This window comes from Condylura cristata, unplaced genomic scaffold (genome assembly GCF_000260355.1).
Source record: "Condylura cristata isolate star-nosed mole 26May11 unplaced genomic scaffold, ConCri1.0 scaffold00027, whole genome shotgun sequence".
Classification (NCBI taxonomy): domain Eukaryota; kingdom Metazoa; phylum Chordata; class Mammalia; order Eulipotyphla; family Talpidae; genus Condylura; species Condylura cristata.
In genome coordinates, this window is record NW_004567128.1 from 4761765 (window position 1) to 4785702 (window position 23938).

General features: G+C 50.4%; 1 protein-coding gene across 1 annotated transcript; it reads right to left on the reverse strand.

Annotated features, from left to right (window-relative positions):
- Positions 1-392: 392 nt before the first annotated feature.
- Positions 393-22149, reverse strand: ASB9 (ankyrin repeat and SOCS box containing 9). Its single transcript, XM_012730238.1, has 8 exons — positions 22056-22149; positions 19489-19570; positions 14107-14263; positions 10277-10384; positions 6986-7136; positions 5361-5495; positions 3974-4165; positions 393-517 (listed from the first exon to the last, which is right to left on the reverse strand). Exons 1-8 carry the CDS (start codon positions 22147-22149, stop codon positions 393-395), a joined length of 1044 nt encoding a protein of 347 aa, XP_012585692.1.
- Between the last annotated feature and the right edge of the window lie 1789 nt (positions 22150-23938).

Here is a 23938-nt window from a genome sequence, read left to right on the forward strand (position 1 = left end):
AAGGGAAAATCCTGCCCCTCTGCACCCTCCCCAGGTCAGTATGAAAAAAAACTATCCTCACGTGGGCAACTAGACAAAGTAACTGCCTTGAGTCGGCCCCCTGCAGCGGGAAAGGCAGCTCACCTACCCTGTGAGGTGGCCGTCAGCCTACATTAGACAAGGCCTAACGCGTTCCTAACTCAGTCTTGGCAAACAGCACATGTTCAAAACCATTAATTGTGTTAGTTCCCCCCTTCCAGTTTGCATGCCTTCCAAGCAAGAGTACAAAGGTACCCAGTGTGCTTCCCCTAAACATAAAAACCAACTGTAAACAGGACCGATTCGAAAATTCCAGAGGCCACAAGACATGATAGCATTGGTCTGTTGTTTGTAACTCCATTCCCTCGACACATTCAAATGTGTAGGAGAAACTGTTTCAGCTCCTGTGGGAGGACCAGGCTGGTGATCTTATGATGCTGCTGGATCCCGAAGCACTTCCGGATTCGCAGGCGACAGAGCTGCTTCAATGAAGGGGGCCCTGGGGGAAGATATCAGACAAGTCACATGTGGGGCTCATGGACCTGAGGCGGCGCTCCCTTTCGGTCTCTGAAAGCAGACCACCGATCCAGGAAATAACAAGGCCCTATGAAGCCACTGCCGCTTTCTGCGGGAGGCGTTTGTAGGACTCTGGTTTCAGGCTCTAACTGAAACAAGTTTCTTAGGGCCGCCTGTAGAACAGACTTCAATTCTCACTCCCACGAAGGGAGGCTTATGGGAGCTGATTTGGGGATTATGAGGCTACAAAAAATTCCCAATGATGAACATCAAATTCACATTTAGTGGCTTTTTTGGTTGTTTTACCTTTTAAAAAACGATGTCCTATTTCTATATACACTTTTAGTTTGCACTTGGAGCAATTTTAAGATATTCAAATATAACAAGGTATTAGTGAATCACAGGGTATGTTATGCTACTATATGTTACCTTATTAAGTCATATTTTTAAATTCTGCCTTCAGAGCTATTCTCGTGACTCAACTGATAGGTGAAAAGTGAACCCACATAAACCTTGCCCAGAGCCCCCAGCGTCTTAACTCGTCTGGACAGTGGCTGCCCACAGGGGGAGCAGCTGGAGGGAGAAGGGGCCCTTGGCAATGTCTGGAGACCCCTGAGGTCATCACAACGCAGGAGCATGGTGCCCCTGCAGGCCATGGCCAGTCACAGGGAGCCCCAACGTTGAATAGTGTGGAGGCTGGAAGCCTGATTAGAGGGTAAACGTATGGGAAATGATGGCTCCCCCACACCTCCGCCCCAAAGTATAATGAGAATTCAGTTTTGGTTATTAGAAAAACAACATATCAGGTGTGGCAGACATATCCTGACCCACCCACTGCTCCTCTCAGCAGTGTATTTCAGTACAAATTTGTTCTACTCCCCATTCTGTCTCTGGTGAATCCTCTCAGCCACCCTCACCTCAGACCTGTACCCCAGTTCTGGATGTATAAATTAAAAAATAAATCTGGAAAAGAACATATCAAAGTACAGACCCCACTCCAAGAATCCCATAATGCAGTAGCCTTCAATCCAGGCTGCACTTCAGTGTCCCTTGGGGGGTGGGGACTTTAAACTAGGGCATATCGGGCCCAACCCCAGAAGGGTGGCTTCAGTGATGGTTGGGTGGGACCTAGGCACGCACCCCACCCTGTGTCCTTGGGTGGCCAGGGTTGAGGACACCACCAAGCACAAGTGCCCATTTCCCAGGAGATGGCGAACCAGCGGTGGAGAGAGACAAGTGGAGCATCAGAGCATCAGTGGGGCTTCTCATCAGGCGCAGGCAGCACCTTCAGAAGGCCCCTGTGGAACTGGGGTGCTCTCTCGATTGTGGTCAGGGTGCTCAAGGCCTAGGCCCACAAGCTACAGCAAATCCTCCGTGGGCAGACAAAGGTAATCTCATCTCAGTATGGAATCCCGCAGGGTGTGACTAAGCAGAGCAGCCTGCACTGGTGGGGTGACGTGCTGCCACGAGTGAAGAAGGACGAACGGCAAGGAGAGCGAGGGAAAGCAGGACGTCACCACCAGTTCGGCATCACAACCCGTGGGATGGGCTGCCCCATCACCTGGCTGCCACATAAATACAGGTGAAGGCCGGCCCCCGCTGGGTAGCCATTTGCTGGCCCCTGCAAGTATTGGGGCGCAGGAGGAGGTTGCCTTCCTCAGCCAGAGAGCAGTTACTTGCCATTTCTTGGGGTCTTGATTCCCTACCCCACCCTGCTAGCTCGGAACGCTCTAAGGTCAAGAGGCATCCAGGAGCGGCTCCCGCCCACCTGTGCGGCTGGAGTGCGCGCTACTTCAGATGCTCCGAGGAGGCTGGCGTGTTGCCCTTGAAATCCTTTGTGGGGACACCAGAGGCTGGGGTTGCTGTTATTCTGCTGGCCTGGCCCCAGTTCCTCTCGGCTTCTAGACTGGTCACCTCACCAGAACCCCCAAAATGAGCCGTGGAAGCCCATGTCATGTCTGTTACCTCCAGCGGCAAGTGTCATTTCATAAAGCCCAGGCGTCGCGGGCCATGACCACGCAGGAGTCAGAGGCGCCGCCGGCACCTAAAGCGGCTCTGGGCAGCAGAGTGGCCAGGGATGGGCAGCGGGCACTTGACGACCCAGTGAGATATTGTGGGGAGCAGGGTGCTGGGGCCGACTATATAGGTGCCTCTATGTTTGTGTGCAGGTCTAGGTCTAGGACCTGGTTGTAGGGAGCCCCGGGGCACATTCGGCTTTCTCAGTTAAAAACAATCCACTTCACAACTGTGCAGGTGTAAAAATGAATACAGTCCAGGTAGTTTTAGCAATGGTTTTCCTTCTGGTTTTAAAGTTAAAACATTTCTGTGGCCCTTTAAAACATTGTGGCTGCCAAGCATCAAGCCATCTTGTTCCTACTGAGGGAATCGGCCATGCGGGGGGTACAGACAGAATTGCTCGGAAACAAGAAATCAAGAAAATGCAGGTAGCATTGCCTGATGATTACTGTGGCTTTTCAGCAGAGGATTTGTCGGATGGTTCCATGAGCCCGGGGTCCCACTTTCCAGGCCCCACTGACACTGCTCGGGGAGTATAAGCCTTGTTTTGGGGGCTCCGGGCAGGGCTTTGGCCACAGTGCCCCACAGGAGGAACAGGGATTCCATCCTGCCCTCAGTCTGCCCAGATTCCCACAGTGCAGGGAGAGAAACCGCAGTACTACACACTATCACAACCCTCCTGGGGGTGGGGGGGTTTGCTGCACTGGGCCCCACAAGCCCTAACATGTGGCAGAGTCCACACTCGGAAAAAGCGGGGCTGGGGCTAGCTGCTCAATTTCAGGGTCCATTTCAATTGCAAATACAGCCTGAGGACCTTTACTGCCCAGCCCAGGCCACCCCGACCTTGCAGCCAGAGAAGCACCCTGGCCCTAGCCTGTCGCTCACCACCATGTGGTCTGAGTTTGTGGGGCTCAGAGTGTCACTTCCTATTTATGGGGTGGGTAGACTTAGTGTCGATTAACTGAAAATACTACATGTCTTCGCGTTACTGGGACGCGTTGATGAAATACCTTATAATGCTTGGTCAGTTGCATTCTTAGCCCCCAAAAAGGGTGTAGTCATTCAGCCCAGCTGCAGTGCCCAGGCCATGGAGCTCTCCAAAGAGACCTCTGCCCCTACCTCTACAGCATGCTTCACCTAACTGTAATATTAACATCTGGGAAGTCTCTAACTCTTTGGAAACAGGTCTCCCCCACAGAAGAATCCTAGATACTCAGCATGTCTCTGACATGCCGAACAGGATGTTTCCTCACTGCCCAATCGGTACACACGTCATGAAGGCTAAATCATCTCAACTGGCCACACCAGGCCACGGCGGACACGCTCTATTTTAAAGAAGTTAAAGGTAAGTTCAGTACCTGCCTCCCACTAGCGTGTGCAGGAGTCTACGGACTAGGACTAGGTTCAGGCAAAGGAGAAGCACCTTCTCTCTGCAAGAAGAGGCGGGTCAGCGGGCTCTCAGGTGGCAACAGTTCCAAGGGGCGTTTCCCTTCGGCGTTCTTGGCCTGGGTGTCCGCGCCAAAGTCCATGAGCAAGTTGATGAGCTCCCCATTGGACGCCCTGGCCACCGCATGGAGGGGCGAGTCCAGACCTTTGCCTTGGTTCACGTTTGCTCCTGCACAGACAGGACAACAGAGGGTCAACGGAGGAGCAGGGTCCTTCTCTGAGCCCTGTTTCCTTCAAACCCCCACAAAGGGACACGGGATGGTCCTTCCTGAGAAAAATAGGAGATGACTTGATGCTACTTAATGAAATACGGGGAAACGTGACTGAATATACATGAGCTGTAGTCCGTGAGTTCTAAGAATTCACTTCTGAGTGTTCAACCTAGATGAAATAGCTACAAGACAAATTCTGGGGGTGTGAAAGCTGCACGCTGATTATGAACAGAGCCCGAACATTAGGCTGGACAGACCAGAAGTGAGGATGGAGGGCGGACTCCTGCCCATACCAAGTGGCCAGATTCACATGCTGAGAGATGCTGTGGGGTTTTAACCTGGGCCTGGGACTGCTAATTCTGCGAAAAGTGACCAACTTGTAAGAGCATCTCCTCGACTGGGTGGCCAACACCAAGAGCACAGGGAGGGCAGCGCAGCCCTCTTCAGGAACAAGGGTGCTTCTAGCCTGCCCCCCCAATCCCATGCCCACACTTGCAACAGAGCCCCAGCCCAGCCCCGAAGCCGGCTCTCTCCATGACAGGTGGGGACAGGTGGCTCTGCTTAGTGGCTATCTCCGGGAATCTGTGTCCAGTGTGAACTGGGGAGGGAAAGATGACTGGAGTCTTAAAGAATAAACAGCACTCAGATAATTAAGGAGGTGATGAAATGGCGTTAGAGACTGGACAAGGCGGGAAGGGAAAAGGAAGGCTGGTGCACAGGCTTTCACAATCGCTTCATTCCTGTGGGCTAAAAATGGGCACGTTCAAGTTCTAAATCAAAGAGAACTGGAAGAGAAGGCCCCAAGTAGGAAGACAGTCCTAATCCAGCAACTCTGCAGGTTGTGCAGGAACTAACGATGATTAGCCAGAGGGAGGGAAGCAGAGGAAAGGGAGAGAAACGAACCATCACTGGTTATTCACATGCCCTAGCAGAAGGTATTACCACCAGCAGCATCATTATCCTCATTACAAGTAAGAGGATCAAAGTTTAAAGCATTTAACCTAGTTCCCCATGGGAACAGTCACTAGGAACCCCAACTCTGGCTGACTCCCTCGCCTGCACGCTCCCCTCTGCTATACTAGAGCAAACTTGAAGAGACATTTAATTGACTTTTCATTTTCTCCCCTGGCTTCGCTTTGCTTTCTGCGTTACCTGACTCCAGAAGTGTCTTGGCACAGGCAATCTGCTGGTTTTCGCAAGCCAGGTACAGTGGTGTGCCCAGGTGGTTGATGTTGTGGTCAATATTGCCCCCATGAGCAGCAAGGGACTTGATGCACTCGGCGTGGCCTGCAGCCGGAGAGAAGGAAGCACAGTGCTCAGCTAGGGAAACAACAGTGTCCCCGTTTTTTGCACTGAAGTTTGCCCCCACTTGTCCAGGGAAGCAAGAGCCATTTCCTTTACTTAGAACAGGGAGTGATTTTCAGTGCTGTCGCCTACGTCCAGGTGGAGCAGGCGAGGTCTGCAGCCGTGGGGGAGCTGACGGAGCCTGGTAGCCACAGTAAGCAACCTGCAGCCACCCACCTCTTCCCGTCTTTGCGGCCTTGCAGCCAGACTGGGAGAGAAATCCAAGTGAGCTCAGGAGCGCTGTAGAGGCGCCCGCACTCACGTTGGATGCTGGGTGGGCTCTGGGACCCAGAGTGAAGCTTCCAACCTCCCCCAGGGGCAGGCCCCTGGAGGCGGTCACGGCTCGCACATGAGGCTTAGAAGAAGCTGCGGAACCCAACCTGAGCCGGCCCATCTCGCCAACAAGGTTCGGTGAGAGTGGAATCACTCCTCCTTGGTCTAGAATGCCAAAATAATGCTCCCTTGCATATCTCTGGTTATACCAGCTGCGTGCTACGTACGTAGTGTGAATATGATGAGTAAGCATGTCTCTGGATGAAAGGATGTCAGTGCTCGAGGAGATAATTAAAATATGAGTGGAAGGCTGCTGAAGGATCATGGGGAGCCATGGGATGAAAACCACTGGGCAAATAAATAGAACGCCCTCTGGCAAGGTCTGGTCATGACCGTGAGGCCGATGAACACTGAGGAAGAGCAAAACTTGCAATTTTACTTTTTGTCTCCGAGTTAAGAATATCAGGAAGACTGGCTTTATAAAAAGCACTACCACAGATGAGTAATTTCCAGGGAGCTAGTGTGCCCTGTGTTGACTGTAGTTAAAGATACTATGTTGTGTAATTAAATTTGTGAAGAGAACTGGAGTGTTGTGATCGTGCGCGTGCACGCGCGCACAGACACACACACACACACACACGAGGTGACCGTGCAAGGTCACAGATACATCATGAACTTGATTGTGGTCATTTCCCAAACATCTACCACATCATCCATGGTATACTCTTAATCCAGCCCATTTTATTTGTATTTGTTTTATCTGTTAACAGCTTCCAGTAGTCCCAAGGCAATCTTTCCTTAAGGCTCTAAAATAGGAGTACAGAAACTGTTTTTAGAAAATAGCTTGATTTCCATGGGATTGTGGGTTCAATAATATATTCCACAAATATTGATGGCTGGTGTGCCGCGTGTCAGACCCTGTCCCAGAAATGCCCCAGAATGTATGACCAGGCCACCTCCAACTTACTGAGCACCAGGCCCTGGAGGGCTTGTTAAACCAGACACAGCTGGCTGGGTCCCACCCTGCCCTGGGGTTTCTGAGTGGGTGGGTCTGAGAGTCCTCAGATGAGCTGCTGCTCTAAGTTACCCCTCCTCTTCTTTTAACCGTAAGCAGTCCCTGGAAGGAGTGGGTGGAAAACTTAACTCTGAACACATTTCACCTCTCTTAGCAGCTTCGTGGATCGGGGACGCCAGATCACTCAGAGGCTGGGGGTTGGCTCCGTGCTGCAGAAGAAGATCCACGCAGTCCTGGCTGCCGCTGACACAGGCATTGAACAAGGGGGTGTGCCAGTCTGTCGTGATGCTGTTCACCTGGAGACAAAGCGCAGGGTCGAGGCAGGAAGCAGGGTGGCCTGGGCTTAAATCATTGTCCGGCTGGGACTTCACGTCCCAGAGCCTGAAATTCCACAACTAAATCAAGGAGGGGGGGAAATACCAAATTCCACAAGGTTGTTGTGCATGTAAGGCACCCAGAGTGTTCCTGAATGTTCTGTCTCCTCCGTGCCCTTGCCGGGAACATGAGCTCGGCCATGAGTTAGGAATCTCCTTATTTTCAACACTCCATCCTAGGCCCTCCCCCAGGGTCCTTGCTGCAGGGTAACATTCTAAAATTGTTAATGTGCCGTTTCAAACAATTTTAAAACATGGCTTGTGAACAAATATAGAGTAAATGCAATCAAAGATTTTGTTCAATCCATTTATGAGGGAAGCAATCAGATGGCCGGGCTGGTGCAGAAGGAGCTGTGCGTCGTTAGCAAGCACTGGGATACAAATCTGGTCAGGGCCCCACAGGCCGTGAAGCTATCGTCTCGGGGCTGCCTTTCCCAGCACTGGAAACCAGTGAGAAGCTGACACATCAGCACCAACCTCGTAGCTATCACCACACGCCATGAGCAAAGCCGAAGGCAGATGTGTTTCTCTCCATTGAGCAACTGTTAGGTGAACCTACTCCACAAGGGTGCCGAGCAGACAGACGTCATTCTCACACTGTTCCAAGCAAAGCCAGGACTAGCGAGGCACCAAAGAGGCCCACGTGCACCCTCGGGGTCCCAGAAGTGCTACCTGACTCAGAGCAAGTGGCTCCTGGGTGTCTGCACCCCTGGTGCCCATCCTGCCTTCCCTTGGTCCTCACCCCGTTTCTAAGTTTGGGGTGAATTTTCTTAGCCAGAATGCAAACCGGCAATGCATTTGCCTGTGGCTTGCTACTACTCTCAGGACAAAGCCCGAGGCCGAAACACCAGGAGGTTTGCTTTCAGGTCCTTCTGACCCACCCAACTCGCCTGCCCCAAGAACAATGACAGGTCCCCCAAATCTGCTCAATTTTACTTCCAGGCCTCTGTCCCCGGGGGTTGTGATGCCCATAACCTCCCCACCCATCCAACATGAAGCTGACTACCTCCAATAGGTCCTCTGGGTGTCGGTGTCGCCATGATGGTCCGGAGGATGTCTCTTTTGACTCCCTCTCCCCACCAGAAGTATGTGTTCCCCAAAACCCCCTTACTAGCAATACTTACTATATCATGGTAGTTTGCAAAAATGGCCAGATTTTTCGAAACAGTATGAATAATCATTTGCAGCATGGACTTGTAACTCCTCATCACACCATGGAGACTACGTTCCAACCCTTAAATCTGGGCTCGCCCTTATGACTTGCTTTGGCCAATGGGACAGTTGCAAATGTGGCCCAAGCACATTTGAACCCCTTAGAACCCCTGCTGAGAAGTGAACGAGTCTAGGCAGTTGCTACAGGATGAGAGCTCACGTAGAGATGTTGTGTCCCCAGACATCCCAGCCAAAGTCATCATGGACCAGGCTGCCTGAGCTGACCTGTGAGTTAACCGCAAATGCATCAGTCACCCCAGCTGAGGTCAGCTGACCCCATCCAGCCAGAGCTGTCCAGACAGGACAAGGAACTGTGAGCTAAATAAATGGCTGTTGTGTGAAGCAGGTAGCTTCTTCCACAGCAAAAGCTAGTGGACAAAAAAGTGTACTAGGCCTGACTGCTATGGCCAACACGCTGTACATATAAGCCTATTTCCTCTCTCCCGGGCACACAATTACACTGTACTTCCCAGTCTCTCTGGCCGGCAGACATGGCCTAAGTTCTGGCCAGCAGATGTGGGCAACAGTGATCATCACTGCCAAGACTGGCCCTTACAGTGTCCACTCCCGATCCTCCACATCTTTTTCCCTTCCAACCACCCAGAATGGAGCTGACTCCAAGAGCACACGTGGAAGCCACTTGTTGAAGAGGGCAGAGCCACAGAATGCCAGGAGTCTGTGCCCTCAAATCTTCCTTAGAAAAAAGCCGCCCGGGCCCTCCCTGGTGGCGCAGCGGGTTAAAGCACTGCACTGAGAAGCTGAAGCCACTTCCGCATGAGTTCAAATCCCGCCTGCCCCGGAGGAGACCACATGGCGTGGCAGACCTCTCCTGTCTCGCCCGCTGCTCCCCTCAGCAGTGTACTTCGTTGATCTGCCTGTTCTGCTCCCCACTCTGTCTCTGGTGAAGCCTCTCACCGCCCCTGAGCCTCTGACCTGTACCCCAGTTCTGTATGTACAAATAAATAAATCTTTAAAAAAAAAAAAAAAAAAAAAGCCGCCCAACCAGGAGTTTGGATTGAACCAAAAATAAACTATAATTGCATCAGACGGTTGAGAGACTGGGTTTATCTACTGAAGGTACCAGTGTTCCATTCATTAATTGGCCTGTTTCTCTGGCTGTCTCCTTATGGAGTTTCTAAGTTTCTTAAAAATATAAAATAAAAAAATAAAACTTAGAAACAGGCACATAGTAAGTGCTCAGTCCATACTGGTTGAGAGAATATGAGAAAGCTACATGTAATGTTCTGATCTGATTTTCCCATCACTGTTAGCACGAGTTATGGGAGGCGTCTGGTCCCTGCTTTCAAATCCAGTGGCTGTGTCTTCCTTCTTTGTCTGGAGTATCATTCTACCATCTCCAAATAATCATCACAGGCCTTTTCTCTCTCAGTCCTTGTCACACCACCATAAGCTACACAGTTCCTGTTGTGTGCCCCCTACCACAGAGAGGCTCGGCAGCTCACTGGCTGAGTTACTTGTCCAAGTTTCTGACGTGAGTAAACGGTAGAGATGACCTGGAAGCATTATTCAGGACGTAAGAAGTCAAACGCCATGTGTTTTCTACAGTATTTCACTACCTTCCCTAGGAAAGAAGGCAGAGCTCTGAGAGCTATTTATTAGCAGTGACGGTTACAGTGCATGATATATACTCAAACTCCTATTTCCTCGCGAAAAATGCAGCATTTCATCTATCACTAAAACAAATAAGCTTGATGGACATACCTAATACCTTTGAAAAATATCCCCCTTCACTTCAAGTCAAGCTAATCAACAATGCTGGAAATTATTCACAAGGGGTAGGAGTCATTCTTCTCCCATGGTTTCTAAGACATTGTTTGCACTGTGCTTACCTGAGCTCCGTGCTTTAACAGTATGCTCGCGCAAGAGGGATGACCTCCAAGGCAGGCTTCGTGGAGGGGGGACACGCGATCTGCTGTGATGAGATTCACAGGCCATCCCTGCAGGAGGGGAAACGGGAGGGGAAGGCGTGCAAAGCCACAGTTCAAGCACAAATCCAGAATGATGACAATTCCCTCCAAAGTGAATCTGGCCCCAAGTCTGACACTAAAGTGTTAACAAGGATATGAAACAATATATATATAGCCACCAGAAAAGCAAAAGGAGGAACTTTCAGACAGCTGGTGGGAGAGCACGATAGGATGCTGCTCAGGAAAAGCTTCCCGGCGCCTACTGGAGATGATCACGCAGTGCTGAACTCACAGGCCCTTTCACCTCCGCCCACCCGCTTGTCTGCTCACATGCTTTGGTGAGGTCTGCTACAAGGAGCTGAGAGCGGTCTCCAGCCGGCCACCCAGGAAGACTGGAAGCTTATCGATGGCTATGGAATGGGGACCTGCTGCTCCCTCAGTCAAGCCTTAAGGGGCCTGCATCACTGGCCTGCACCTGCGACTAAGTCACAACTCTGGACCCAAATAATTTGCATCTGGCCTCGCACCCCCAAGCGCTGTGAACTAATACACTTGTTATGTAAAGTCACTAAGTTTTGAGATCATTTATTACAAAGCAAGAAATGCCTAACACTGGTGATCTCCACAGACAGGCAGAAAGTCCCAACTGTTCTCACTCTAGGTATTCTGGGTGTGAAGAAGCAAGGTTCTGGAAGGCCGTGATGCCATCAACCTCTTAGAAAATGCACCTTCCAAGAGATGGGTCCAAGCAGAACACAGAAGAGGTTTTCAGAAAAAGACCCCAGGAGAGGTTCTCAGACCCCTGCCCTCGGAACACACTGTCCTTAACAGAGAACACACAGTACAAGAAAAAAAATATTTTCTCAGGGTATCTGGGTTAAGAGCACAGGTAGTTTAATGAAAGATTCAGCAATATATTGCAGCCTTTCCTTCGAGAATAGTCTCAATTGTCCTAAAGTCATCCCAATAAACCACCTCACTCAGCATCATTCCTGACAAGTGTTCTACTCTGGTGGCATCTATATGTTGGCCCCTCCCTGGTCTATCCTCTCCTGGCTCTCAACCTCTGACTATCAAATTCACCCATTTTTAGAAAAGCAGCCATTCTGGGCATGCCCAGTCTACAGGATATTGGCATCAGGGCCTATGAGGGAGGGGGTGGACCTAGGAAGGGGTTCTGGAAGGCTTGAATTAACCCATTAGAAATGAGAAATTCAATGTTCTTTACAGTAGATCACCATCGCAGCTCTGCTGCCTGTACAATCTTCTTACATAACATCAGATCCCATCTGTATACACCAAAAAATGCAGGTAAGAAGAAATATAAAAGACCAATTCCCAACACAAAAAGTTTTCACCACACGTGACATATTCACGTTAAAAAGAAGGTCCCCCAAGTCAAGGTTCCCTTTGTGAATGTAGGACTGTATTCACAGGTTACCACTGAGCTACAGTTCTACTTCAAGTGAAACGTGGAGACTGGTCAAATCTGAATTGGATAATGCTGTCAGGTAATGACCCAAAGCCAGCCATGAAGTTGTGCTGAATTTCAACCGAGGTCAGTTGACAATACATTCCCAGTAAAAGAAAAATGAATGGCTTATTTTAAGTCTTTGTTGTTACCGATGGTCTTCTAATCTCAACTTATGTCAGAAGCTCTTGTTTGGTGGGCCCTTGAGGCTGCACAGTCTCAGAGGGCCCACAGGTGGGCACAGTGCTCAGTACCTGATACCATTCTGTTCTAGGCCCAAATCACAGGCCCCACCAGGCTGAGTCAACTCACTAGACAAAGGTCAGGCTCTTCCCTTTGTTCCACACAGTTGCCATCCCTTTCTGGAACTTGCATCACCTTCCTTACAGCATTCCCTTCCTGACCTCAGGAGGTCAAAGATATTTGGTGTTCCTGTTCTCATTTCCCTTCCCCCACCCAAAAGTCTCTCAGCACCTCTTTTCTTCCATTGCGCCCTTTTTAAGGAACAAATGTATGCACTCACCCCAACAGCTGACCTCAGCCCAGTAGCCAACTTCCCCCCAGTGGGAGAGGCCTCACCCAGGGCTCTACCACCCCATGACTTTCCTTCCTCACCTCTCACAGACAGCCCAGGTTGCTCCTCTACAGGCCACTTTCCTCTCAAAAATGGTCTATCCCCATCATCTCCAGTTTGACCCCTTCACTCACCTTCCACAACACAACACTGCAGGGCTGCTTTTAAGATCACCAGCTGCCTCCTCCTGTGAACACTGATATACTTGGCTCTGGCCATCACTACACCCCCCCCTTCTCTATATTTTCATCTCGTGACCTTGGGAAAACTCTCCTCTGCCTTCAAAACAGCTCTACATGGAATTATCTCTGACTTCCAACTCCCTTTTTTCTCTCTCATGGCTCTGCCCTTTCCTCCTTACATCCTAACACAGGCATTTTCTCAAGAACTCGCCCTCAACTCTGTTCTCTTAATATTCCTTCCATATTGTATATATGTATTTGAAATCACTCTGCTATCTTAGTCTCTGCCCCCAGTGCACGTTCTAATTCCCTGTTAAGGCAGAATCTTCTGGAGACCCAGCACACAACATAAATTCAGCCTTTGCTAACTGAGCTCCTCCTGAGTGAACCCCACGCCCTCAGCCGGTTTCCAGATGGCGCCGGTATCTTAGTTCACGCCGAAGACTGAGAACCCCGAGGGAGGACAGCAGCATGACTGCCAGTTTCAAATGCTGGCACCATCACCTAATGAGAACTGTGCTCGTGGGCCAGCATCCATCTCCCTGTGCCTCAATTTCCTCATTTGTTAAAAAAAAGCACATTTCGTTTCACTAACCACTATCTGAAGTGCATGATGTCTCTCAACTGTGACTTTCAAGGCGGGCATCACAGATATTTTCATGGCATTATGAGTGTAGATACCTAAAATATCTTAAAATATATGTTTTGCTTAATCTTATTTAATGAGTAAACAAAGAAGTCTGTGTGTTTTTATGGCACGTTTGTTTTTTAATAGTTTGGTAGGTTTGATCTGCACCACTTCATGCATTTCAAACATTAGTCTGAGAGGAAATCCTTTGTCTGACCAACAAAGGGCCAAAGCCTCTTATAGTCTTTTCAGGAAAAAGAACATTCTCAACAAAATCCTTATCAGAATGTTGAGCGGTGATTTAAAACGTTTTTTTCTCAAAGTGGCTTGCCTTAAATTCCAAAATTTTTGAACCAGCAAGACCAAACTGATGTTTATTTACTATTACAACTGAGGTGCAGAGATTCCTACCGAACTGGGCAGAGCCAGCACCAACAGGAGATTCAACAGAACGAAGTGTCTTCGAAATGCCAAGATTACACACAAGATACAGTCCAGCACTGGCTTCTGGCGGGGATTCTCAACCTCTGCGCTACTGCCATTTTGCTGGGCTGTTTGGGGGTGTACAGGGCTGTCTCTCCTAAGGGGTCAAACTGCCCTATTGAGAAGCACTGTTTCACGTGATGATTTTCAAGAACAGTCTATTAATGTCAGTGAAGGCACCCTGCAGGCTCTGGCTCACCCTCATTCACCCAACAGCTGTCTCCTGTAGAGCCTGCCATGTGCTAAGCTCGAGTTATACCAGCCTCCAAATGAAGATATACTTGGGCAGGAAAGGAGTCACCCGTTTGGCTGAAGAGGAAGTGTGTATCCTAACATCAAATGATTGTTTTTTTCTCTCAGCGTGGTAAGCTATAGGATGTGCTTACATTTTTTTTTTCCCAAAAAGTCACCTACCTGGCTGATGAGGTTCTTCAGAGAGAGCAGACGGCCATGGACCGCAGCCTCATGCAAAGGAGACCAATCAGACACAGCATCTGTGAGGAGGGGCGAACAGGTTACACAGATCCACCTCAGCTCCCGAGCCCCATCCGCACGCAGCCATGGGTGCCAGCTCAGTGGTTAGGGGCCCGGGAGTCAGGCAACCAAACTCCCATCGGGATGTCAGGTTTTCGCTTCTCTGTTGACATTTCACATGCATAGCTGCTTTAACACGTGTAGGTCGCTAAAGAAAGAAGGAAGCCGCAACCCAGCTGAGGACAACAGAGGTCGCTGGGGTGGACAGATAATTACTGTACTTCCATTTACACACTGGCTTCAAAGGCAAATGGTCCATCCAGTGAAGAGAGCTCCGCTAATTACCAGCATTAGTGTGTTAAGCTGTGGTTGCCAGTCTAGCTTCCTGCGTGAAATGCAAAGTTTGGCATCTCAGTAAACAGTGCCACGTACTAATAGTAGTAATCATGTAATTACATACACCATTAGGTTTGGAATCAAATACAAACAGAACCGTATCTATTTGCGGATCACTTCCTGGCCCCATAACAAGCACACATCAAAGTTTGCTCTGACCTTGAAGCAGGGACACAATCTACCCCCAAAGGCAGTGCCAATGTGGTTAAGCCCCTGACTTGAGTCATGGACCCCCAAGTTTCTAATTCCTTCTCTGAAAGGGGAGACAGCAACATATACTTACCCAAGGTTCAACGCCTATTAGCTACTGTTATCCTGCCCTAACACCAATGATGATTATCCGCCATCATCATTGCTGTTTCAAATAGCATATTCTAGTCATATACTTTCCTAGGCAGGAAACCTACAAAGCCTGTGCCAGCACATGGCACTCTCTTGAGTGCTTATACCCTGAATGAAACAGAGGCCTGAATTTGTATCTCCAGCTGTGCCTAACTGCTAGAACCAACCACCTCAGGAAGTGAGAACGAAGGTGGCGGGGCTCCCCTGAACGTGCATCAGAAAACACACTCCCCATAAGCAGGGCAACCAGTCTGATACCAGCTGTGCCACAGCAAGGAACTGGGATCGCCTCAAAGCTGAGAAGACCCAAGAACCAGGCACAGTTGATTCTCAGATGATGTTACTCCATTCGACATCATTTCCTCATTAATATTGGGGGTAGGAGGGGGGAATCCAAGCCAACGCTGAACGAAATGGCATTCCTCACAGACCAGCTTCCTTAAAACCCCAGTTTCCAAGATCCCACAGGCTTGTTGGCTGGGGTCAGCCTGCTGTGACCCGCGCTAAATGGACCTTGGGAGCTAATGAGAGCCCTTGCAGATGGAACAAGGGAAGCTGTTACAAGACCGAGTGAGGCCGCCTACTCGCTGCACGCCCCATGCTCTCCTTCTGGGTCACCCAGGTGCCTGAGGCACCTGAATTGAAATGGTTTCCTGCCTCAAATCCTGACATTCACCAGAAGCACAGACCCTGACAGTACTCCCTGGGACTCCTAAGGCTCTCAGGAAGTTAACACTGGCTGCAGCTTCTAGGGTTTGGCACCTACAGGCCGGACTGCAGGTATGGAAAGTGCCCCCCCCCCCCAGTTAGGATGAGAACAACTAACTTCATCCTGGGGCTGCTAGTGCAAAACAGCATCCATGCAGAATCTTGGGTGAGAAGAGCCCCTCCTCACAGAAAGGTTTTGAAAAGCAGGTTTAAATAGATTTGCAATTGTGCCCGAAGGAATCACCAGGTTTGTAATGATTACGTTTGCTTCCAAGTGTTCCACTGCTAAGAAATAAAGCTGCCTCACTTCTCAACCCTTCTTCAGGCTACCTCAGGTAATTAGTGCTGACAGCCTCCAACAGCCATGCCAGTAATATGGGTCCTTAAGTATGACTCTGTTCAGACTACACAAAAATGATGCAGCTATAGCATCAAGTGTTGGTAAAGACAGACTCTACTTTCTACCTATTCACCCTAGCACTGTTTATGTACTTTTTGAAGAAGGGGAAAAAAAGCTATTTGAGGTTTTGCACCTCCAGAGCAGAATGTGGCATTTCTAGAATTTACAGGGCTCAGACCATCTGTGTCTTCGAAAAAGTGTTCCTGACACAAGCACTTGGAGCTGACAATCCATGTCTACTTAGCTACCTGACTATGACCATCCACCCACCTACCCACCCATCCACCTTTTATTTATCCATCAGCTATCTGACTGTCTGACAGCTTTACTGAGTCACAATTCACTTACTACACAACTCACTCGTTTAATGTGTACACGCAATAGTTTCCAGCATATTCATAATCACATAATCATTACCACCATCATTTTAGAGTAATTTCATCCCCCCCAAAGGAAACCATTGGGCCTTCGCACCCCCACTCGCATTCCCCTTGCCCCTGGAAACCACTGATCTGCCTTCGGTCCATGGACTTCCTGTCACAGACCCTTCATAGAGATAGAATTAGCAATACAGGCCCTGTACAACCGGCTTCTTTCACCGAGCATGGTGTTTCGAGCTCGCCCACAGTCCTATTTAGCAGCACCTCATCCTTTTTTGTCAGCAAGTAATATCCACTGTAAAGGCAGAGCACGTCTTGTTTTTCCAGTCATAGTGGCAGGCATTTGCACTGCCCCTGTTAGCTATGGTTCCTAACGCCGGTGTGAACATTCACACGTGCATTTCTGAGTGGATAAATGTTTCAGTTCTCTTGGATAGATATACCAGGGTATATGTGAATCGCAAGGCAATTTTCCAAAGTGGCTTTAACACTTTATGTTACTATCAGCAGCGCGTGCGATGTCCCTTTCTAACTCCAAGTCATTTTCACAGGGTCCTCGCAAAGCTCATATTCATCTTAAATTAATACAAGGCTTTTGGACTCAGCACAGCTCCAAACAGTTGAGTGATTATGTAAAAATGTACAACCGTGACCACAAAAAGTTGACATTTTCCTAGCACTGACATCAAAGGCATGAACATGTGTGTGCATGGATACATGGATGTACACGCACACACATTTCAGCAAACACCATGATTTGCAATAGGGGCTAGACCAGACACTGTCTGCCTACTGAACACTGAAGAGCTACCTGCAAGATGTTTCTCCGGGACTCTCCAGAGCCCACATCTTCTGCAGGCAATGAGCTACAAACTCAACACACAGACAGAGGAGCACTGCCTGCCTTCCTGCCAGCCAGCAGAGAGCAGAACACACAGGGCCTGCTCCTGCCACACAGGGACCAAGTGCATAGGAGGAGACTCTGGGCGAAGGGAGACTCAAGGTCACAATCTCCTTTTCCATGACCCCAACAGGTCTTTGAAGCTCAAAGGCCATGATCCGTATACAACACATTCCCCAAGTCCCTCGTGTTGGTCTAAAGATTCTTCCCCACACTGGTTCCGTGAGGGTCAAAAAACAGATGCCAAATGGGGTCACCGTCCATGTCACAGATGCAGTGGTGCGCTTTTAGTAGGGCAGGGGGCGCACCTAACACCCCTCCCAAGTCCACCCATTAGCCATCGAACTTACCTTTCTTTCACATTTGTCCCCATCAAACCCTGCAAGACAGCAGGGAGGCTGCCACTTCACTTTTTTTTTTTTTAAAGTTTTATTTATTTGTACATACAGAGCTGGGGTACAGGCCAGAGGCTCAGGGGCAGTGAGAGGCGTCACCAGAGACAGAGTGGGGAACAGAACAGGCAGATTGAGGAATTACACTGCTGAGGGGAGCAGCGGGCGGGTCAGGAGAGGTCTGCCACACCATGTGGTCACCTCCGGGGCAGGCGGGAATAGAACTTATGTGGAAGCGGCTTTAGATTCTCAGTGCTGTGCTTTAACCCGCTGCGCCACCAGGGAGGGCCTGCCACTTCACTTTTAATGGCAATTACTGGCATGATTTTTTAAATTTTCCATTATTTCAGAGAAGATTTAAAATGCACTAATTCGTACGCTTGTGAAAAGAACTACTAACGAAACTGAGAGCCTTCGTGAATGTCGCGCAGGAGCATAAATCTAGCCATCCCGGGAGACGGTTTGCAAGGTCAAGGAGAAAAGAGAGGTCGGGTTGCTCTGACCGGGAAGGAGTATTTGCCTTCAGTTTGTAACACAACGAGGGGAGCTGCTGACAGGGCATCGCAAGCCGGGGGGACCACAGCGGGATGCTGGGACAAATTAAAAAGGGAAGACAGGGAACCGGGACAGGCAAGGAGAAAGGTCCACTGAGGCCCTCCCTGGTGGTGCACCAGGTCAGGACGCAGCACTCCAAGCTGGCCAAAGCCACTTCAGTGTGAGTTCGATCCCCCGCCCCGGAGGTGACCACAGGGCGCGGCAGACCTCTCCTGGCCCGCCCGCTGCTGCCCTCAGCAGTGTACTCCATCCATCTGCCTGTTCTGCTCCCACTCTGTCTCTGGTGAAGCCTCTCACCACCCCCGCACCTCTGGCCTGTACCCCAGTTCTGTGCGCATAGATAAATCAATCTTAAAAAAAGAAAGGTCCACTGGGGTAAAAGTTGGATAAGTTGGTCTTGTCCCCCACAGTTCTTCACCCAGCTGGGTCGTTCATTCTCTCTCTCAATTTTGGGAAGAAACACGTCTCTATAGGTGTGAGGCAACAGGTGGACGCCAAAAAGGGGGACAGCGTTACCTGCACACTGAGATAATGGTCGGCAGTTGTTTATCCTTCGGTGTGGTTTCCAAAGACTCTGTGAGGAGGTATGAATTCATTTCCGAGGGCGCCACAACAAAGTGCCACAAAGTGGTCCTCCTCCTGCACCTCTGGTGAGGGCCGCCCGTGTATCCTTCCAACAGCTTCCTGATTGTCACACGGCCTTCTCCCTGTCTACCTTCACCCCTCTTCTTCTAAGGATGTCCATCACTGGGCTAGGGCCCAGCCCCCCATTATGTTTCCTTCCAAACTAATTCTAACTTCAAGGACCTTGTGTGCAAATACATTCTAAGGTGCCAAAGGCAAGGTTTCAGGGTAGTTTTGGGGAGGTAGCACAACTTGACTCCTAACAAGGTCTCTCCTTGGAAAGAGAAGCACTGCGTTCCTGCTCAGGGCCGGGGTCAAGCGCAAGGCGAATGTCTGCAGGGGCTGCCATCTGTCTATCCTTTCCTCCACCACCACAGAGGCAGGCAGAGAAAACCCTCAAGTGGAGGTAGGGACAGCAAAGAGGCTCGGGACGAGGTATTTTCACTCTGACCTAGCCGTGCCCGGAGAAACGCTTCACTGGCTGGGCACAGCGGTTCGGAAAGTGCTTTCCAAGTGGTTCACACTCCACCAAGGTCGACTTCGCAAGCATAAACAAATACAATACAGCTACACTTGCGGCTCTGCCCAAAGGGCAAGACAGAGGCAAAGTGGGGGAAGACCCACTTGGGTAAAGAGCAGAAAATCCGGGAGGACTTCCTGGGGGCAGTGGTCAGCAGGGTGCAAAAGGCGAGCAGGAGTTTGCCCACTAGAGGCAGAGGAGGAGGGCGGGCAGCAGAGGTGTCCTGGCACCTGCCTCATGATTTCTGCTTCTTTGAACACGTCTCTCCCCTTGGTCCCTGTAGAACAGTAGCATCCACGTCTCCTCCTGCATCTCTGTCCAAATCTCTGCTCTGACATCCTCAACTGGACACCTGCCCCAAGGGTCCCTCTCAGGATGGCGCTTGGCCCGCAGAAAACCCCTCCTCCTCCAGACTGCAGCACAGCCCCCCACAGGCCATCCTGAGCACGCTGCTACCCACCAGACTCTCTCAGCCTTCCGTCACACTATGCGCCGGGCACATTTCTGTTCAAACTGCAGCCCCTTCTCTTCCTTGCTCTGCTCCCAAGACAACCCCTCCACCCCTCCTCCAGCCCCTCTCCAACATCTCTCTTAGCTAACAATCACCTAATCACCTGGGCTGGAAAACATTAGAACATCAGCTGCCTTCTCGCCTTTAGCCCCAAGATTTCATCAAGCCACGGAGCCTCATTGCTCTTTCCTTTGAAATTATCACCCACACTTTTCCTTCTTCTGTCGTGTCCTATCCAAAATTCAACACACATGCCAGTTTAATGCTTGCATGGGTGCAGTGATGCTCAACATGTGCCCCCCCCCACCCCAAAGCACCGTCTGGACGTTTCTGCCAATGCAGAGTCCAGGCTTCACCCCAGACCTACTACTGCATCAGAAGTTCTGGGGGTGGGGCCTAGCCCTGTGCATTTTAACAAACTCTCCAGGTGATACTGATGCAACTGCAAGTTTGAGAACCACTGGGGAAATACAAATACTTCCGTGATCACCACAAATACATCCTGATGGTGGCTGCTAGATGAATTGACTTACAGTCTTCATATGGCCAGGCCTCTGCTCTGGAACCATCAATGGCTCCCAACTCCCTGTCCCATGAAGGTCAGTCTCCCATACCTAGTTTTCAAAGCTTCCTTGTGGGGTTCCATCTCTCCACCTTCTTCTCACTGAGCTACCTAAGACACTGCATTCCAGCAGTGACCAGGGCTTCACTGCCTAAGTGCCATACCTTTGAGAACACACACACTCACACACCTGTCCACCTCACCCCCCTTCCCACGCCAACTAGGACTGGATAAGGATTTTAGAAAACCTCTCAGTGCAATGTAGCTAGCGCCCACCATGCAGAAATAATGATAAACCTAACACTGCTATAAAGCCACTGGGCAAAAATCACCAAATCATTCTGTCTTACCCCAGCTGGTCTGTTGCTTTAAAAATGTTTATCAGGGCCCTCCCTGGTGGTGTAGTGGGTTAAAGCACAGCACTAAAAAGCTAAAGCCACTTCAGCATGAGTTCGATCCCCGCCCCGGAGGTGACCCACATGGCGTGGCAGACCTCTCCTGACCCACCTGCTGCTCCCCTCAGCAGTGTACTTTATCAGTCAGCCTGTTCTGCTCCCTATTCTGTCTTTGGTGAAGCCTCTCACGGCCCCCGCACCTCTGGCCTGTACCCCAGTTCTGTGTGCACAAATAAATAAATCTTTAAAAAAAAAAGTTTATCAAATTCATTTCAAAGAGAGATTTTGGGTGCTTCTACTTGCCCTCAGGGTGTTCAACGCTGCTAATTAACCCAGCTCTACCTTCGCTGACCCACACCCTACTCACTGGCGGGGACCCCACTCCTCATATAAGCCAGACTGGGTGAAGGAGTGAATGAACACGCAGTCTCGCCGGCTGGGTTAGTCAGAGGGAAGGCATTCTGTTTTCCATCTTCCGTGTCTGCCCTCCAGCCCCTGGGGAGGGGGACAGTGCAGGCCCGCTGCCTGCAGGCTCCCGCTCATTGCCTCAGAGGGCAAGGCCATGTGCAGCCCACTAGGCCACCCACACTACAGCTCCTCCTCCGGTATCTGCCCCTCTGTGAGAACCCTCGCCGCAGACCCTCGCCGCAGACCCTCGCCGCAGGAGGTCACCTGGCAGAGGCTCCCAGGAAACAGCTGCTCAGAGACCGTGGCCTCCAGACATTCGCCAGGATACCCAGGCAGGTGAGACTCCTGTCTGTCCGCCAAGTTTCCAAGGTTAAAAAAAAAAATCCCCCTTCACAGTGAAGTGATCACCATTTACGAAGCCAGCCCAACCTAAATGCCAAATACCTAAGGCCTCTGCATAAACACGTTAGCAGCCAAAATGTTGCTGTTTTTTAGTAACTTTAGACTCCCACAGCATGGAAGTGGTACCTCTGATTCCTGAGAGCTCGAGTTCTGCCTGGAGACTACACTGTGACCTTCAACTCTGGGTGGCCATGGCACTCTCGAAGCATTTTCAAAGGAGTGGAGGTCTACCCAGCAGGCCGTGGGCATCTATCTGCCCAGGAATTGCCCGTGGCCACAACTCACTAGGGGCCCACCATTGCAGTCCCCCCACCCGTTCATCTCTTCCCTCCCAAATTTGTTAGCCGCCACCCCCGTCAGCAGGGGCCCCACGACCACAGCCCCTGGACTCACCTCCCATTAAAGGGTTGGAAACAAGCCTGGGGTCCAGAGAGTCTCCCCGCCCCGGGGGCTTGCTGCTGGCGCTGCCCCTCTGCTCTCGGGCCATGCTGCACTGCTGGCCAAACAGCTCTGTTCCACTTCAGTGCTCAGCAAAGTCCAAATCCCATGCTCCCCTGCTCCGGGGAGATGCCAGAGCTGTGACTGGTAGAGCTGTAGGAGAGAAGAAGAGAGCACAGGGCAGCCGTGCCGTAATCTGAGTCCTACCTGCGGGCAGCCAGGCGCGCGGGCACACTCCGCCCAGGCTGGAGGCTGGCCAGAGCCCCGGCAGCCCCCCAGCCCAGGTCTACAAAGTTGCTGATGTCACGTCCTTTCCTCCAAACCGAGACCAATCAGGGAGGAAGCCTTGGAGTTTATCAGGAAGGAAACACAGTTTGTAACTTCTAGAGAGCAAGAAGGGGGGCGGTGAGGCTAGGAGCTAGCTCGCTGCTGCCCTTCGCCCTGCTGGCCCCTGTTTGTAGCTGGGGTCTGCGTGTTGTGGAGACCAAGATCCCAGTCAAGAGCTGAGAAGGCTGCTTTTCCTGGCTAGCAGAGCAGTGCAGCCAGCTGCACATGTGGTTTCAATTTTTCAGGGAGTTTCTTATGGGAAAATGTGTCTATATGTTACAAAAATGCACTTTGGGAAAACACTTCTATTTTCTTCCTTTGGACCAGGAGGCCTGGTTAAATGGCCTGCTTCACCCTTCCTCCACACATTGTATTTTAACTTCTAAGTAAACAAGTCATGATTGCTTGGAAGAAAAAAAAAAAGGTTGCTGGCAGTGGGTGTGGAAAAGACACACCAGCTTTCTTATAAATTGTGCGTTAGCACAAGTTTTACTTTGTATGGGAAGGTTTCCGCGGTTTGGCTTTACCAAATATGTGGGTTCACATGTGTCTTTTCAGATAGACCCACTTCACCCACACCCCTGGGTGCTGCTTCAGGCTGATAGTTACCCCTAAACTTTGCTGCTCCTTTCTCCAGGTGGAAGGAGGTGTTTCCCGCCTGCTGGAAGGTTCCTTAGGCGTTACAAGCATGGTATGGCTATGAAATAATTGCAGGTCACTTGGTATTTTAATGCCAAAGAGTAACCTTGCTATTGCAGTATAAGTATATATACCTCTGTTGCGAAGGTATGGCTCCTGGTAGGAAGACATGGCAACCACTGTCAACAGTCCGAGGAGTGCCTCCTATTTTCAAATGCATTGCCCTGCATACATATGGGGACCCACTGATCCCTGCACATTTTCCGCAAGTGTAGCTCCACGTGGCGGTTCTACGCTTTCACACACACATATCTGCCTGGAGAGCTTCAGAAGTACTGCTGTCCACGCGGATTGGTGGACACACGCAGACATTCTGGGGAAGAGCCCAGAGACAGAACGCGGAGTCCAAGGTGGCCCTCACATGCGTGCTTGTGTGTGTGGAACTAAAGACGCAGGAATGAGAACAAGTCAAACCGGAGAGCTCTGACTGAGGGCCGTGGGGTGTGCTGGTGTTTGTTTGCTGGCTGGGATATATTACCACAGTTTTGTAGAACAGTTATCATTAGGGAAAACAGATCAAAGCTACACAGATCTCTGTATTATTTCTTCCACCAGCATGTGAATCTACAATGTTCTCAATACACGCTTCAACCTTTTAAAAGGGCTGTGCTGAAAATTGAGATAGAACGGCCCAACGGCCCTTGATCTCTACAGAAGCAACTGAGTGGCCATACGCCTGCATCACGTGCACTGCCATGTGTGCTGATACTCAGGAGAGATCTGAAGAAGAGCGAAACTGGGTTTGGCAGAGCAGAGGCAGATACCCACAGCAGACCAATGGAGGAAAGGCGGGCACTGTGGGGAGGCTGGCT

Excerpts from the sequence above, each read along its gene's own strand:
- ASB9 (XM_012730238.1), bottom strand. The coding sequence starts at position 22,149 with ATGGCCCGAGAGCAGAGGGGCAGCGCCAGCAGCAAGCCCCCGGGGCGG. Across the intron at positions 5,496-6,985 it reads CCACGAAGCTGCTAAGAGAG|GCCACGCCGAGTGCATCAAG; the intron begins GTGAAATGTGTT and ends CTCCGGCTGCAG. Across the intron at positions 518-3,973 it reads CCTCTTCTTGCAGAGAGAAG|GGCCCCCTTCATTGAAGCAG; the intron begins GTGCTTCTCCTT and ends ATCTTCCCCCAG.